This window comes from Bos grunniens, chromosome 3, assembly GCF_055505025.1.
Source record: "Bos grunniens cultivar Pamir isolate PY7600 chromosome 3, Bosgru_T2T1.0, whole genome shotgun sequence".
NCBI classification, from domain to species: domain Eukaryota; kingdom Metazoa; phylum Chordata; class Mammalia; order Artiodactyla; family Bovidae; genus Bos; species Bos grunniens.
This window is the reverse complement of record NC_141167.1, coordinates 88,452,658-88,467,176: the sequence shown is the minus strand read 5'-3', so window position 1 is coordinate 88,467,176 and position 14,519 is coordinate 88,452,658. Positions and strand designations below refer to the sequence as shown.

At 53.2% G+C, this 14,519-nt stretch overlaps 1 protein-coding gene across 1 annotated transcript; it reads right to left on the bottom strand.

The window, feature by feature from the left end:
- Positions 1 to 3,366: 3,366 nt before the first annotated feature.
- On the bottom strand, positions 3,367 to 14,186 carry LOC147376016 (chymosin). The gene is made up of 9 exons (XM_086394465.1): positions 14,098 to 14,186; positions 11,009 to 11,159; positions 10,131 to 10,248; positions 8,945 to 9,063; positions 7,227 to 7,426; positions 6,533 to 6,646; positions 5,066 to 5,210; positions 4,352 to 4,450; positions 3,367 to 3,641 (listed from the first exon to the last, which is right to left on the bottom strand). The coding sequence occupies exons 1-9, from the start codon at positions 14,157 to 14,159 to the stop codon at positions 3,504 to 3,506; spliced, it is 1,146 nt and encodes a 381-aa protein (XP_086250591.1). The 5' UTR covers positions 14,160 to 14,186; the 3' UTR covers positions 3,367 to 3,503.
- Positions 14,187 to 14,519: the final 333 nt, after the last annotated feature.

The following is a 14,519-nucleotide window of genomic DNA, read 5'->3' as shown; positions in this document are numbered from 1 at the left end:
GTGTGTGTGTGTGTGTGTCTGTGTGTCTGTGTGTCTGTGTGTCTGTGTGTGTGTCTCTGTGTGTCTGTGTGCCTCTGTGTGTGTGAGCTCACTTGTCTCAGCACTTATGAATCATGCCTCCAGGTCAGATACTTGCCCGCTCATATCACAAGGCAGAAGTCTCCACATTGTGCCAGGAAGTTTCCTGGGCACTGAGGAGCTGAGGACTCAGAGAGGAAAGCTGTTGTGCTGTCAGGGACTTGAGCAGAGACCAACGTGTCATAAATAACTAAGTGGCAAGATAAATGCTGTTGTAAAGATCCCTGCGGAGAAGTTAGAAAGCTGGGAGGTTGCCGTCTGGTGGAGTTGGAGGGGGGTCACCTCAGGACAGTTAAAGCTGGTCTTGAAGGGTGGGGAGCAGTTCACAGGTCAGAGAGAGTGGACAAAGGGAATGGCAGGAGCAAAGGACCAGAGGCCAGCCCTGCAGGGCACTGGGTGTGGCCACACAGCAGGGAGAGGGCAGCAACTGGGCCAGAGGGTGGCACCCCTCCTGGCCTGGCTCTTGTCAGCAGAGGGTGCTAGTGAGAGACACGACAGTGAGCCACCCAACCCCGGAGGGGCTCTCCCAGCATCACAGCTCCTCACTGGCCTCCGGGTTGGATTCTTCACAAACAAATGGCAGATGTGCTCCTGGCAAGACCCCTTCATCACCTTGCAGACCCCCCCAGCAAGGTGGGCCTGCTGAAGAGCCTGGCGTGGGCCCCTTGGCAGAAACTGAAAATCCTGCACACAGCTCGGCTTCTTCACTTCCCTTCAGCATCCTCCCTGCACGTGCTAAGCCATTCCCCAGGCTCACAGCGGGAGGGAGAAAGTGCCTGAGTGTGCAAGTGGATACAGTTATAAAGATGGCAAGGAAACAAGAGACAAACAGTGAGTAGTACGACTGATGAGAATGAGTGAACCACTCATTCAGCAATACCTGATGGGGGCATTCCACGAGTTAGGCCTCTCAAGATATCAAAGAGAGGAGTGTCTGCCCCTAGAGAGCCCACAGTCCTTGAGGGAAACAGAGAAGAAAATAAAAATGCCAAGTGGACCCTAGGTTAAGGGCTAGGCCCAGCAGGCGCCACAGGAGGGCGCCAAACCCTTGTCATGAATCCTAAAGAGGTCTGGACCGAGGGGAGATCTGGAGGACAATTAAAAGTTGGAGAAAGGAATAGAGTGTGGAGAACATTCCAAGCAGAGATTTCTCTGCAGCAGGGAGAAACTCCAGGAGCAGACTGTGAGGTTGCCATCTCCCATGAGCCCAAGAGGGGCGCTGCCCGCTCAGGACAAGGGTCACCACCCAGGCCAGGTGGGCAGAGGTTGCAATGGGGGCCATTTGGCCCAAGCTTCCCATTTGTGAAAGTCATCATATTTAGGACTTTCTACATTATCTCCAATTGAGGTCTGGATATTTAAAATACAATTTGTTAAGTACAATCCATTGAAATATATCTCAATTTTTATGAGCCTGTTCAGTTTTTTTTTTTTTATCTAAAAGAAGCCTAACAATACTGAAAATGGCCCAGTTCTGTCTCGTTCTTGGCAAACAGGCAGCACTAATTATAGATAAGAGAAGTGAGGCTTAGACTAGCCACCTAATGCGTGCTAGAACTTACTCAGCATCGCACTTGCCTTTCTGATCCTGTAAGGCTCGAGCACCAAGGATCCTCTGCCCTTGGGGTCCCAGGATATTCTCTTCTCTCCTCTGCCCCAACCCATCCCAGGCCCTTCAGTTCCCTGGGGACTGCAACCCAAGCCCTTCCTCCACATCACTCTCCACAGTGCAGCTTGGCTCCTGCCCTCCCAGAGGCCCCAGTTCCCTCTGCGGCTCAGCCACAGACCCAGAAAGCCACTGCCACAGCACCTCCACAGCCCTGGGTCCCCCATTTTGTTTGTCCTTGGGTATGGCTGCCCCAGTGGCTCAGAGGTAAAGAATCTGCCTGCAATGCAGGAGACGTGGGTTTGATCCCTGGGTCAGGAAGATCCCCTGGAGAAGGGTAGAGCAACCCACTCGAGTATTCTTGCCTGGAAAATCCCATGGACAGAGGCGCCTGGGGGGCTAGTCTATAGGATCGCAGAGTCAGATACAACTGCAGTGACTTAGCATAGCACAGCACACCACAGCTGGGAAAGACCCCAGGAGATGCCCCCAGAGGGTCCCGTCAACAGGACACCATCCACAGCTCCTGCTGGGGGCCCCTCCCTCTCTTCCTAAAGGACAGTCTCCTTTGTGAAGTGTCACAGCCAAACCTGTAACTTCAGGCTCTCAGAGATGTGCTACGTGACACCTGCTCCTCAGGTCTTTGCAGGGCACGTGTGGTCAGCATACACTGCGGGCAGGGACTAGGTAGTAACGAGGCCCCAGTCCCCCTCTGAGAGTTCAGCTATTATAAAGGTGTGACTTAAAGCACAATAGCTATACTGGGGACAAGACTGGCTGAGATTTAGAAAAATAAAGCCTGATCAATTGCACTGTCCCCTTTGGAGAAAAGACTAGAAGGGATGCAGAGAGAAGGGAGGGAAGGTGGAGGGAATAAACATGCGCAGGTTTGGCCAAGGAGCCCAGCCCTGGGACTTCCCCAGGAGGTTGGTTGGCTTGCCCATCACAGCACCTCAAAGTAGCATGACGGAGAAAAACCTCTGACAAATGCCTAGATGCCCTTGTTCTGACCCCCTGATATTTGTATTTCCTCAGTGGCCTCTCCCCTGCTCAGGAGGAGCTGCAGGGGCCTGTGAGCCTGGGTGGTCTATTCACTGACATCTGCAGTCCTTGCTGAGCTTAGACATGTCCACCTCCGTAAGCTGGTGGACATGGGTCTGCCCCTGCAATGTAGCCACTTTTCAGGCACTGGCGAGCCAGGTTTGAAGCCTCTAAGACAGAGGATGGGACTCTGGGCTGCAGTTCTTCCCCATGGCAACCCCAGGACCCTCAGACCTTCCCAGGTACCCTCTGCCTGTCCCACTAACTGTCTTCTCCAAATGGCAGTCAAGCCCTTCTCTTAACAGTCCATAGACCTAGAGCTATTCTCTCCCTGGGTGAACATTCTCTACTCAATTCCACCTCAAGTCCTTGTTCCCCAAGTACAATCTCAGCCTAGAAAGGTCTTCCTTACTGCACTCTTTCCCTAAAAATATGTAGAATGAGGAAACAGGAAGACAAGATGGACCTTGTTTTTAAAATCCTGACCTGATTTTGAAATGGGCAATTTCCTTGTGAAGGTCTCCACCTATCAACTCCCCAACCCTCTAGGCATGTGGCCCAGGCTCTGCTGGACACACCACGTGACTGTCACATCCCACCCCCAGAGCGGTGCAGGGGTTCAGCCCCAAAGGAAGCCAGACTTTGCAGAAAGACAAGGTTTATTGAGAATCATCTGTCTGGAAACCTCATCTGTGTGTGTGCACATGTGCTCATGTACATGTGTGCGTGTGTGTGTGCAGGTGTGTGGGGACAGTGAGGTTCTTGGTCAGCGATGTGATCAGATGGCTTTGGCCAGCCCCACGAGGTTGTTGGCCCTGTCAAAGACGCTGTAATACTCTCGGATGAAAACATCCCCCAGGATCCATTTCTGGGAACGATTTTCACTCTGGAAGCCACTGGTACAGAAGCCCTGGTCCTGGGAAAGGGAAGGGGGACATGAAGTTGGTTCCAACCCCAGTTGCTGTCTTTCCCTACCCCACCCCCTCAATCACCCTCTCATCTATTATCTCCTTTCACCCTTGAAATCACCTTTGGAGGTAAGCAAACAAGTATCAGATTTGTCTGCTCAACAAATGAAGAAATTGATATTCAGAAATAAAGTGACTGAATCCAAGATCACCTAGTGGGTCCCCTCCCCCCTCACTTGTCCTCCCCAACCCCCCACCCTCCTGCTTTCAGCACCTACGGCCCTGATGACCATCCCCACCCAGAGCAGGTCTGGGGACCCCAGGCCTTGACTGTTTGGGGTGCTGAGGATTAGGTTAAAGCTGAAGCCAGCAGGGCAGTAGGGACAAAGTTTGGGTGCCCACAAAGCCTAGGCTACTAAGAAAAATCCTAATCAAAGCCCAAGGCCCCAGGGCTTAGAAGCCAGCACAGTGGATGGAGATTCCTACAAGTGGCCCCCACCCTCCCTTGGGCCCTGGGGTCTGTCCTTCTGGTTTGCCCTACTTCTCCCAGGATGAGGTTGCCCCCAGGACAGCCTCATCCTATTCCGAAGGGCCAGGTGGTCTAAATGTACAACCTGTTCTGTCCATCTAGACCTCGCCACTTATCACCAACCTGCCGAGTTGCCAAGAGGGAGGAGGAGAGCTGGGTGAAGCCAGGCTCCTCTCTGGAGATGCATACCTGGCTGGTATAGGCGGAGGGGGTCAGTGGGTACATTTTGCCATTGATCTCAAAGACCACAGTGGGCATGTAGCTCAGGTTGTCGCAGTCGATGTCAAACTAAAGAACAGAGGGAGGGAAGTCCTCTTAGAAGGGCCATGGGTGCGATCTGACTGCCAGAGGAAGTCAGAGGAAGTGTGATCTGACTGCCACAGGAAGTTCCAGGCAGGACCCCTTGCTCTGCACTGGAGCTGAACAGAGAGGAGGATCTGCTATTCAGAGGATCCCAGGGAAGTTCTTGGATCTCAAGGGAGTCGCACTGATGGGGACCACCTGTCATCCAGCCCAGGGACAGACACCAGCTGGAGACAAGGGGGGGTTGGGCTCGATGTTTCCCTCCAAGCCCAGCCAGAGCTCCCAAGGACACTGGGAGCACTTAGCTGACAGGGAGAAAGCAGGGAGACTCATGGGTGGAGGGCATAGCAAAGCTCAGAGAGTCAGGGATGTGTGACCCTCTCTGGGGACAGAAGGTCAGACTGCTGTCACTGTGTGAGACATAGGAGCCCCAATGCCAAGTAGCCAAAGCTAGAAGAGCCAGGTCATCGTGAAGCCCACCCCCGCCCCCGCTGCAGGAGAGCAGACCCCTCATCATTTCCCTTTGTCTCTGCTTCCATGTGCAAAGGGGGTTCCCTCTCCAGAGGTTCTGGGGAGGTGGGGATAAGGGTCTGGGCTCACCTCGCCGTACTGGTTCTGTGTGGCTCCAATGGCCTGCTGGATGTTGAGGATGTCGCTGCTGGGCCCGACCAGCTTGGAGGTGCCCGTGTCCAGGATGGCCTGACAGCCACCCTCACAGGCCACAACCACACCGCTGATGGTGACACTGCAGAGGGGAGACGGGGTGGCCTTGCAGCGGTCCAGCATCCAGCCCTCCCTCCTTGGACCCCTTCTAGCCTCCCCTGCCAGGAACCTTGGCAGAAAGGAAGCCTAGCCATCCCAGGTCCTTTTCTTTGGGTCCCTTCCTGGAGCCACCATAACTTCCTGAACTCAGAGGAAAAAAACCCAAATCACTTTCTCCCAACTCAGCAGTGGCTAAATGGAGGCCACCTGACCTTCTCTGGGACAGAAGAGTCAATGAAACAACAAAGTTACATGCACTAAGGGAGAAGGTAGGAGGAGCACCGCACGCTTTGCCCAAAGATCTGGTTTCCAGTTTTCTCCTGCCACATCCTTGCTGCAGGTTCCCCAACCTTCCTGCACTCAGGCTTCTCATCTGCAAAATGGGTCCATTAGCGCCCCTTGACTTCCTTGACTTCCCCAGGGGATGGTCATGAGGTTCAAACTCGATGTTAGTAAATTGCAAAATGAAGATGATCATGGCACCGCTCTACAGGATTTCAGTGAGGAGCAAATGAAGCAGTCACATTCTCGCCCAGCACAATGCCTGGCAGATAGTAGTGCTGGAAAAGCACAGTGCCCATGTTAAGCTGCTTCAGTTGTGTCTGACTCTTTACAACCCTGTGGACCGCAGCCCACCATGCTCCTCTGGCTATGGGATTCTCAGGCAAGAGTACTGGAGTGAGTTGTCATTTCCTCTCCAGGGGATCTTTCTGACCCAGAGATAGAACCCACATCTCATGTCTCCTGCAGAGGCAGGTGGATTGTTTATCACTCTCGCCACCTGGGAAGCCCCAGATAAGGCTTCCCTGGTAGCTCTGCTGGTAAAGAATCCACCTGAAATGCAGGAGACTCCAGTTTGATTCCTCAGTCTGGAAGATCCTCTGGAGAAGGGATAGACTACACACTCCAGTATTCTTGGGTTTCCCTGGTGGCTCAGATGGTAAAGAATCCACCTGCAATGCGGGAAACCTGGGTTCGATCCCTGGGTTGGGAAGATCCCCTGGAGCAGGGCATGCAACCCACTCCAGTATTCTTGCCTGGAGAATTCCATGGACAGAGGAGCCTGACAGGCTACAGTCCATGGGGTCACAAAGAGTTGGGACATGACTGAGCGACTAAGCACAGTACAACACAATCTTATTAATAAAGTGTAAATGAATGGTCAGCAATCTCACTATCAAGGACCCTTGACCTTGGAGCGTCTGATTGAGACTTGGATGGGACGATCTACTGCGCTGCGCCCTGGATCCCCGCGGCCCCACACTGGACCGGCCTCCGGCAGGGCCGAGGCTGCCCCTCGCCCACCTGTCCACGGTGAACTGCCAGTACTGCTGCACTGTCACGGGCACCCAGTGCAGGGACCCTGTGTAGTAGGACGGGTCGATGGCCCCCAGCGTGAGCATGCTCTCCTGGCCATTCCTGAAACCAAGGAGAGGCATGTTAGCGGGCCCTGACACCATGGCTCTGAGAAGAGGTATCCCAGCCCCACACAGGGCAGAGGCGATTCAGACCCCTCCCTGCTCTTCTCCCACCCCCAACTCCCACCTCCACCCCAGAGGCTTCAGATGAGCTCTCCCAGCTCTTCTCCCAGCTGCTCCAGGCTTTTCTCTAATGTCTCCTGCATACTGAAAGGAGAACCCTGAACTCCCTCAGAGCTTGCTATAAGCGTCTGAGAATCTCAATGACATGAGTAAATGATTACTGAGGCCTATCACTTTGGAAGGAAAAAAGAGGTTAAAATCCCCTATGCAGAGATAGAGTCAAGCTTGTTTTTTTAAATGCCAGAAATGAAGGTCAAACTCTGGCCCAGTGGACTCTGGCTGCATCCACAACCATGTTGGGGCCTTTAGACAGAGGGTTAGATGTGCCTGGAAACAAGGAGAGGTGTGCTTAGATGCTGGTGTCCTTGAATTGCAGTGTCCCCGAGAGGTAGCCCCTCCTCAGTCAACGGTCCCTGCCAGGCCATGGAAGGCCGGCCCAGGCTGGGTGCAGCTCCTACCTGTCCATGTAAACCGAGAACAGGTCTTGGGCCACCAGGTGCCTGTTCATCATGTTGTCAAACACGGGTATCGAGTACTCTGAGGCGAGCGAGGGGTAGGCCATCCCCAGGATCCCGTCGAATTCGGCATAGGTGAAGACGTCCCCGGGCTCCTGGGTGCTCAGGCCTACTGTCTGCTGGATGTCCACAATGTTGGAGACCTGCAAGAGAGACAGAGTGACCTCCACCAGGGGGCCCTGCGGCCAGAGGGCCCAGAGAGGGCTCAGGTCAAGCCCGTCTTCGTCAGCCCGCCCTCCCCTCTATGGGCAGTGTAGTTATGGGCGCTTAAGAGAAACGTTTCCCTTTTCAGCTCTGTGCTGTGGTTTTGAGGGAATGGGTCTGACGAGGCAGGGGGCTGATTGACAGCAGAAGAGAGGGCACAGGCGGGGGTACAGAGAGCAGTGCTCATGGTGCAGAAATTGAGGGTGAGCTGAAAGAAGGGGATGAAACAAGGGCTGCTCCAAGGGACCCCTGCCTGTCCGCAGCCCTTCCATTGGCTGCAGCCGGGGCGCCTCCCAGGGAAGCGCTGTGGGCGCAGCAGGATAGATAGAAAGAACATGCCCGCAGTGTGCATCTGAAAGACCTTGCTGCACATCCTTGCTTTGCCATGAGCTGTGTGACCTTGGACAAGTACTTCTCTGAGCCTTCGGGCTCACAGCAAAAAAGACTCCAGCCAGACCCCAGGAAGAACTCAAGGAAGAGCAAACTGATGAGCACCCAGGGATACTGCTTGATTTTAATTTTAGATGGTGGGTGAGGATGGAAGGAAAGATGCTAACGTGTATTTGGCACTTACTATGTGCCGGCCATTGAATCAAGTACTTCAGGAGGCAAAGAGGGCCGAGAGCAAAGGGAGCCCTTGTCCAGAGGACACAGATGCTTTCTGACTTGAAAGGAGGCGCTGCTCTATGACTTATAAAGTGAAGTCAAATCCAGAGAGGCGGAGACATGGGTCTGACAGCACCCACCATCACCTGCTGTGTGACTTCAAGCAAATTATCAGCTCATCTGATCCTCGGGTCCCTCGTCTGAACAATGGGGGTGAGACTAACTTCCTCAAAGGGTTGTTGCTGCTGCTAAGTCACTTCAGTCATGTCCGACTCTGTGCGACCCCATAGACGGCAGCCCACCAGGCTCCCCCGTCCCTGGGATTCTCCAGGCAAGAACACTGGAGTGGGTTGCCATTTCCTTCTCCAATGCAGGAAAGTGAAAAGTAAAAGTGAAGTCGCTCAGTCGTGTCCGACTCTTAGCGACCCCATGGACTGCAGCCTACCAGGCTCCTCCATCCATGGGATTTTCCAGGCAAGAGTACTGGAGTGAGGTGCCATTGCCTTCTCCGCAAAGGGTTGTTGAAAGAACTAAATTTAAGATGAGATCACAGTGACTATGCCAAGGTTAAGTGAAAAAGGGGTTGGGAAGATGGAAACTGGACCCAGAGAAGCCTCTCGGGTGGGAGCTGACAAGGGAAGGAAAAGGGGAAGGGAGGGAGGGACACCCTGCAGCTGCTGCTGGCTAAAACCCCTCTCAGAATGCTCTCCCGGGGGGGCCACCCACAGGGACAGGACACAAAGAGCCCCTTGGCACCAGCTGTGGCACAGCCCAGAGCCAGGCTGTCTGGGTGGGGCGGTGGCTGGTGGGGAAGGAAAGGGGAGGACGGGCTGGCCCCAGGTTCCACTCACAGTGACGGTGTCATAGCCCAGGATGCCCTGCATGCTGCCTGTCCCGTAGTGGATAGACAGGGGCTTGCCCAGGTTCTGGAAGGTGGACGACTTTCTCGGGTCGAAGCGCTGGTGGTTTTCTGGAACACAGGCTCAGGGTTAGTGGGACCCAGAGCATCTTCTCTCCACTTGACAGTGCTGCTGCTAAGCTGCTGCTAAGTTGCTTCAGTCGTGTCTGACTCTGTGCGACCCCATAGATGGCAGCCTACCAGGCTCTGCCATCCCTGGGATTCTCCAGGCAAGAACACTGGAGTGGGTTGCCATTTCCTTCTCCAATGCATGAAAGTGAAAGTGAAGTCGCTCAGTCGTGTCCGACTCTAGCAACCCCATGGACTGCAGCCTACCAGGCCCCTCCCTCCATGGGACTTTCCAGGCAAGAGTACTGGAGTGGGGTGCCATTGCCTTCTCCGCTTGACAGTGCTAACAGGAGCTAAATCCTTACCAGCTCTCGTAAGAATATGGTCTCGATACTAACCATTCTCTCTATTGAAAATAAGCAGCCAGTTCTGTCTGGATCCCACAAAGCTCAGTCAAGAAAATTATTCTTTGCTGCTCAATCCACCTCTCTGACCCCCAGTGCTACCTTCATAATGTCCAAACAAAAAGAAAAAAGGAAAGCCCTCTCTATGGTTTCCAGAGACTAGCTTATACCAGCTTTGTAATTTCCAACAAGGCTCTTTGCTTCTCTCAACCTTGGTTTCTTCACCTGGTGAATAAGGATAAAAAGAGCACTGATCTCCCAAGATGGTTGGAGAAATAAGTTACTTACATATATTTAATGTTTTCTCAGTACCTCTCATTTTATTCTCTTAGAACCGACTGGCATGCTGTGGCCCTATTTTATAGAAAGAAAAACTGAGCACCCAGGAGGGTAAGGTGTCTGTCTTGACTCCTAACAGAGCCAAAAATATAAAACAAAGCTCCCCCGTTTCTAACTGGTGCTTTATACATCAGATCTGTGATTTGCACATCTACCCAGTCTTCGGCCAGTGGGAGGGTTGAGCAAGGAGGTAGGACACAACCCGGAGTCTGGGAATGTCCAAGCCAGCTCTCCCCACAACACACAGACACATCCCACCCCAAGCCTGGCCACCCTAACCACGACTGGCAGAGCGGAGGGCTGGGCGGGGCCAGGGGTGTCACTCACTGCAGGCATTGCTCTTGCAGTAGATAGAGGGTACCCAGAAGTCAGAGGAGCCAGTGTCAAACAGCACGGTGAACTCCTGGGGCGGGGTCCCGAGGTAGATCTTCCCAAAGTACTGACTCTGAGGACAGACAGCACCGGGTCAGGCTGGGAGCACCACGTGAAGGATTGGGGAGCATTGATGCCCAGCCTGGTGCCTGTTCGGTTCTGTAGGCTCCGTGATTTCTGCCACAAATCCTGCAACCCCTGCTGGAATCACACTAGAGCAAAATGTAAGCCCTGCCTGGTAGGGAGCCTGGGCCACCTGCCAGGGACAGGGACACAGAGGTGGGACACCAGCCAGGTACAGACCCCAGACCCAAGGTGCCTCAGTCACACCTCCTTCTGGCTCTCTCTGTGTGTCAAAACTGGGGCTCAGGTCGGGGTGGGGATGACCTAGATAAGGAAACGAGGGCACCTAAGAGAAAAAGGGTGGGTTGTTTACTGAGTGACAGATGAGAGAGACAGGCTCCAGAAAAGAAGAGGGCATAGGGGGCACTCCTGTCATGTCCCAGGCAACTGACACCAGCTGCCCCCTCCCTGCCCCGGAAACCTAAGATGTGGGTTCCTTGGACCTGGAAAGTCAGGTGTGAGGCTGGATCTGGGCGCAGACCATGTGTCCCCAAGGGATGCTGTCTGCGGGCAGGTCATCCGGGCTCAGACCCTCGAAGGTGGGAGGACCAGTTTTGCAGGGCCTGCTGCTTCCTGAGAGTTACTGAGGGGTGGGAGACAGCCTCACACACCCCCACAGGGCTCTCTGGTTCCTGAAAGAGGGAAAGGGGGGCGGGGTGTCCATCACGCTGTGTGGGGATCATTACTGGAAAGCTGGCAGAACCACTCACATCCAGGTAGTTGGTCAGGGGCACGCTGGCCACCTCCCCGAAGCCGGAGTACTTGCTGCTGACGCCATACTGCTGTTTCTGCAGGAAGTCCTCCAGAAGCCCATGCTCCTTCAGCGCCTTCCTCAGAGACTTGCCTTTGTACAGAGGGATCCTGAGGAGAGGGGAAGAATTAGTGATGAAGTGGGCATCTCCCCAGGGCCACCTAGCCTCAGAGGAGCCCAGAGGCTCTGGGCCCCATAAGTTACTTCTCCATTTTTGTATCATTACCTAAAGTAAAAATTGTGTTCTACATTAGCCCATGCTGGCCTTTACCAACTGCAATGCAATCTGATATTTACAACTCCTTTCTCTTTTTTAATGGTGGTGGAGACTCAATCGATGTATTTTATAAGCCACTAATGGGCTTCCCTGGTGCCTGGACTTCCATGGTGGCTCAGACAGTAAAGAATCTGCCTACAATACAGGAGACCCAGGTTTGATCCCTAGTCAGGAAGATCCTCTGGAGAAGGAAATGGCAACTCACTTCAGTATTCTTGCCTAGAGAATTCTATGGACAGAGGAGCCTGACAGGCTACAGTCCATGGGGCTGCAAAGAGTCAGACACGACTGAGCAACTAACACACACAATGAGTTTGCAGCTCCGCTGTTTGAAAGACACTCGGCATATTCTCATTCAGTCTCCAATTCTTGCTGTGGACCTACTATGTGCCAGGCACCATATGCGGTACCAGGGACACATGAAAAATGTTGTCTCTACCCTCCAGGAGCATACTGTGTGGGGAAGAAAATGGTGTCCCCTACACTCTGGAAAAAGCTATGACTATGCTCCCACCCTTGGCCAACCCCTGTTCTCTGCTTTCTGGGCAGCCTAACATGGGTGGAATTTTTTCAGACTGTTTCTGCACAGAGCATGGTCCCCAGTGAATATGATTAGAGTTTAGATGATAGATGATGGAGGCAGATCAGCAGGAAGAGAATCAAGAAGGAAAACAGCAGAAGCTGGTTGGAGACTTGGTCTCCGGCAGCTGGTGGCTGGTCAAGGCCCTCTGAGCTTCAACTGTTGTGCAAAATGGATTATCTCTTCCTTTCCAGCCACTCTCGGGCACTGCTGTGGACGAACTGAGTGACTTAACCTCTCCAGCTCTTAGTTTCCTCTCCTGCAGAGTGGAAGACTAGAGCATGATCGTTCCCAATGTCACCCAGCTCTGAGTCACGTGGTCCTTCTCCTTGGGGCTGTTTTAAGGACAACTGGAGCCTACAGGTGTGAAAGAGCTTTGAGAGTAATAAAAGGGAAGCAGATTTAACACTCATAAAGAAAATGGGTTTTCTCACGTTGTTCACGTCTCAAAAGGATCCCATATGGAATGCCTTGTATATTAATGACGGTCTCTCCTCTGGTGCCTCCCGCCCCCAGCCCTCATGTGTGACTTTGGCTGGGACCTGATCTATTGATAGAAATGAAAGGTTCTCCAGACGTTTCTCAGCCTTTGTCTCTGATGACAGAAAAGGACTTCAGCCCGAAAGGAAGGAGGTTGGGTTGAGCTCCTGGGAGCAAGCCCACAGCTGTCCTTTCCCATGTCCCCATGTCTTTCTGCTTGTTCCAACTCTGGTTCCCAGTCAGCTCAAGATCCACAGGCTGAGTGCCTGGTGACTCTCACAGTAGTAGCTGCGACTCTGCTGATCTGTCCTGTCTCGGCACAGGACCCACAAAGCCACCCTCAAGGCAAGCGAGGCTTGAAGGCAGTCTACTGCCCTGTGCTAAGAACCAGGAATACAGCCCTGAACGTTTGCAGCTCCAGCCACCACAGAAACCTCCACCTCACTTCTGCCTCCAGATGCCATGCTGAGCCGGCCAGGTGCCTGGCACTTGAAAGAACTTCACTTTTAAGACCGCCACCTGCAGCCCCCACTGGTGAAAGGCACCAGACCCCTTTTTAGGGACCCTGCTTCCCAGGGATGGATTCAGATTTCCCTGGGCTCGGGCCTTGACAGAGTTAGAACCTGGGAACCAGAGGTAGTGTGGTGTCATGGCAAGAGTGCCAGTCCACGGGACTTCCCTGGTGGTGCAGTGGTTAAGAATGCATGCTTCCGCTGAAGGGGGCACAGGTTCAATCCCTGGCTAGGGCACTAAGAGCTCAGATGCTGCACGGTGTAGCAAAAAAAAAAAAAAGTGCCCATCCACCTAGAACCAAGTCTGGCTCCTTCATACCTAACCACCAGGCCTTGGACAGCTCAAGGACCCTTCCTGAACAGCAATTTCCTCACCTGTGAAATGCAAAAAATATTATCTACCTAATCCCTGAGGCTTAGTGAGAGTATAGGTAAAGCCCTAGTTAAGTGTCTGGCATCTAGTAGCAAGCACTTAATAAATACCACTTATAATTTTGGGAGAAAACCTGGAAACTTCACCCACAAAGGATGTGGCACAACAGAGAACTTTAACAGATGCACACATAACTCTTAAAATGTGCCAGGCACTCTTCAGAGCCTTTTATAAATACTAACTCATGTACCCCTTATGAGGGCTTCCCTGGCGCATTGGGTAAAGAATCCGCCTGCCAATGCAGGAGACTCGAGTTTGATTCCTGGGTAGAGAAGATCCCCTGGAGAACTGAATGGCAACCCACTCCAATTTTTGCCTGGAGAATCCCATGGACAGAGGAGCCTGGTGGGCTGCAGTCCATGGGATCACAAAGAGTCAGACATGACTTAGCGACTAAACAGCACCAACTTACCCCTCAGGACAACCCTGTGAGGTGGATACTTCTGTCATCCTAAATTTACAAGTTTACCTTACGTTCATGACGAAGCTGAGGATGAGGCAGTTTGACTCCAGAAGCTGTGTGCTTAATTCCCACACAGCCCATCTGACCCCCTGTTCTTGTTCACCACACCCTGAAGAATAGAGGAACGCTTTAAAGGAAAAGGCCCCAACATAAAAGGCAAAACTGACTGATAACGATTATCCCAGGAACCTGCAGCATTTCCTCGAGGTCTCCCGAGGGGAGCCGATGGCTGGAAGACGAGGGAGACCCACTCAGAGCAGATGCATGCGATGCCCATTCCCTCCCCTGGGGCCTGACACTCACCTGGTGATCTCAGCGCCCTGGGAGAGAGCGAAGACAGCAAGTAGCACCACGAGACACCTCATCTTGGATCTGGGTCCAGCCGCTGCTGTAGCCAGGGCCCACTCCCACAGCTCTTATAGAAGGTACGGGGCTCCCTCTGGCTGGGAGCCCAAGCTGCAGAGATAGCCCCTAAATTCGGGCCACTCCACAAACACATTAAGATAGCACCCAGACTACACAACACCCACTCTGATAAGGGCCACGGGTTCCACCACCCTGGGGACTTCAAAGTTGAAGGGTACGCATGCCTGATCTTCAGGCTAGGAAATGTCATGCAAGCCTCCCTGACCTGATTTCCCCTTTCAAACAGGACTTCTTGAGCTAACACAGGTGGGGCCACTGCCAAAGCCCTATCTCATGTCCCACCTTGTGGTCAGTAAAGA

Coding starts and splice junctions, on each gene's coding strand:
- LOC147376016 (XM_086394465.1), bottom strand. CDS start 14,159: ATGAGGTGTCTCGTGGTGCTACTTGCTGTCTTCGCTCTCTCCCAGGGC. Junction 9,064..10,130: donor CTGCAAGAGCAATGCCTGCA/GTGAGTGACACC, acceptor CCTGTGTTCCAG/AAAACCACCAGCGCTTCGAC. Junction 6,647..7,226: donor TTCTCGGTTTACATGGACAG/GTAGGAGCTGCA, acceptor CCTTGGTTTCAG/GAATGGCCAGGAGAGCATGC.